The sequence below is a fragment of the Sinocyclocheilus grahami genome, unplaced genomic scaffold (assembly GCF_001515645.1).
Source record: "Sinocyclocheilus grahami isolate Dianchi unplaced genomic scaffold, SAMN03320097.WGS_v1.1 scaffold12177.1, whole genome shotgun sequence".
NCBI lineage: Eukaryota > Metazoa > Chordata > Actinopteri > Cypriniformes > Cyprinidae > Sinocyclocheilus > Sinocyclocheilus grahami.
The window spans coordinates 3,231-3,744 of record NW_015514261.1 but is presented as its reverse complement, the minus strand read 5'-3'; the positions used below and the strand labels follow the sequence as shown (position 1 = coordinate 3,744).

Sequence of the window (514 nt, the reverse complement as noted above, 5' to 3'; positions counted from 1 at the left end):
CTGAAGGCCTATTGAAATGAGTCTGAAGCCCTGCAACAGCTAAGCGCTGGATAGAATTTCACATTCTATATTTAAGTCCCCTGACTTGTGTCACAGGGCTATTTAAATGCCAACAGTCTTACTGTCAAAACAGCCTACAACAACATGATGGACCTGTTTGAGACCAACACTTATTTTTTCAACGATTTACGTTATCTCGAGGCGGACCATGGGACCTTGGATATGCCTGGAGTGTCCCCACTCTATGAGGGGAACGACAGCCCTCTGTCTCCGGGACAGGATCCGGTCCCGTCTGAGACAGGGTGCGAGAGCAGCGGGGAGGAACACGTCCTCGCGCCGCCGGGGCTTCAGCCTCACTGCGAGGGGCAGTGTCTAATGTGGGCTTGTAAGATCTGTAAAAGAAAATCCGTGCCGATCGACCGGCGAAAGGCCGCCACTCTGAGAGAAAGAAGGCGGCTTAAAAAGATCAACGAAGCGTTTGACGCGTTAAAGAAAAAGACGGTGCCCAATCCGA

General features: G+C 51.4%; 1 protein-coding gene across 1 annotated transcript in view; it reads left to right on the top strand.

The window, feature by feature from the left end:
* Positions 1–119: 119 nt before the first annotated feature.
* The window catches only part of LOC107578823 (myogenic factor 6-like), a gene marked incomplete at its 3' end in the record, with an annotated part of 779 nt that continues 384 nt past the window's right edge, over positions 120–514 (top strand). Inside the window, 1 exon segment of the mRNA XM_016264734.1 lies at positions 120–514. This exon segment is cut by the window's right edge and continues 2 nt beyond it. Within this exon segment, the coding sequence (XP_016120220.1) occupies positions 145–514 (370 nt within the window).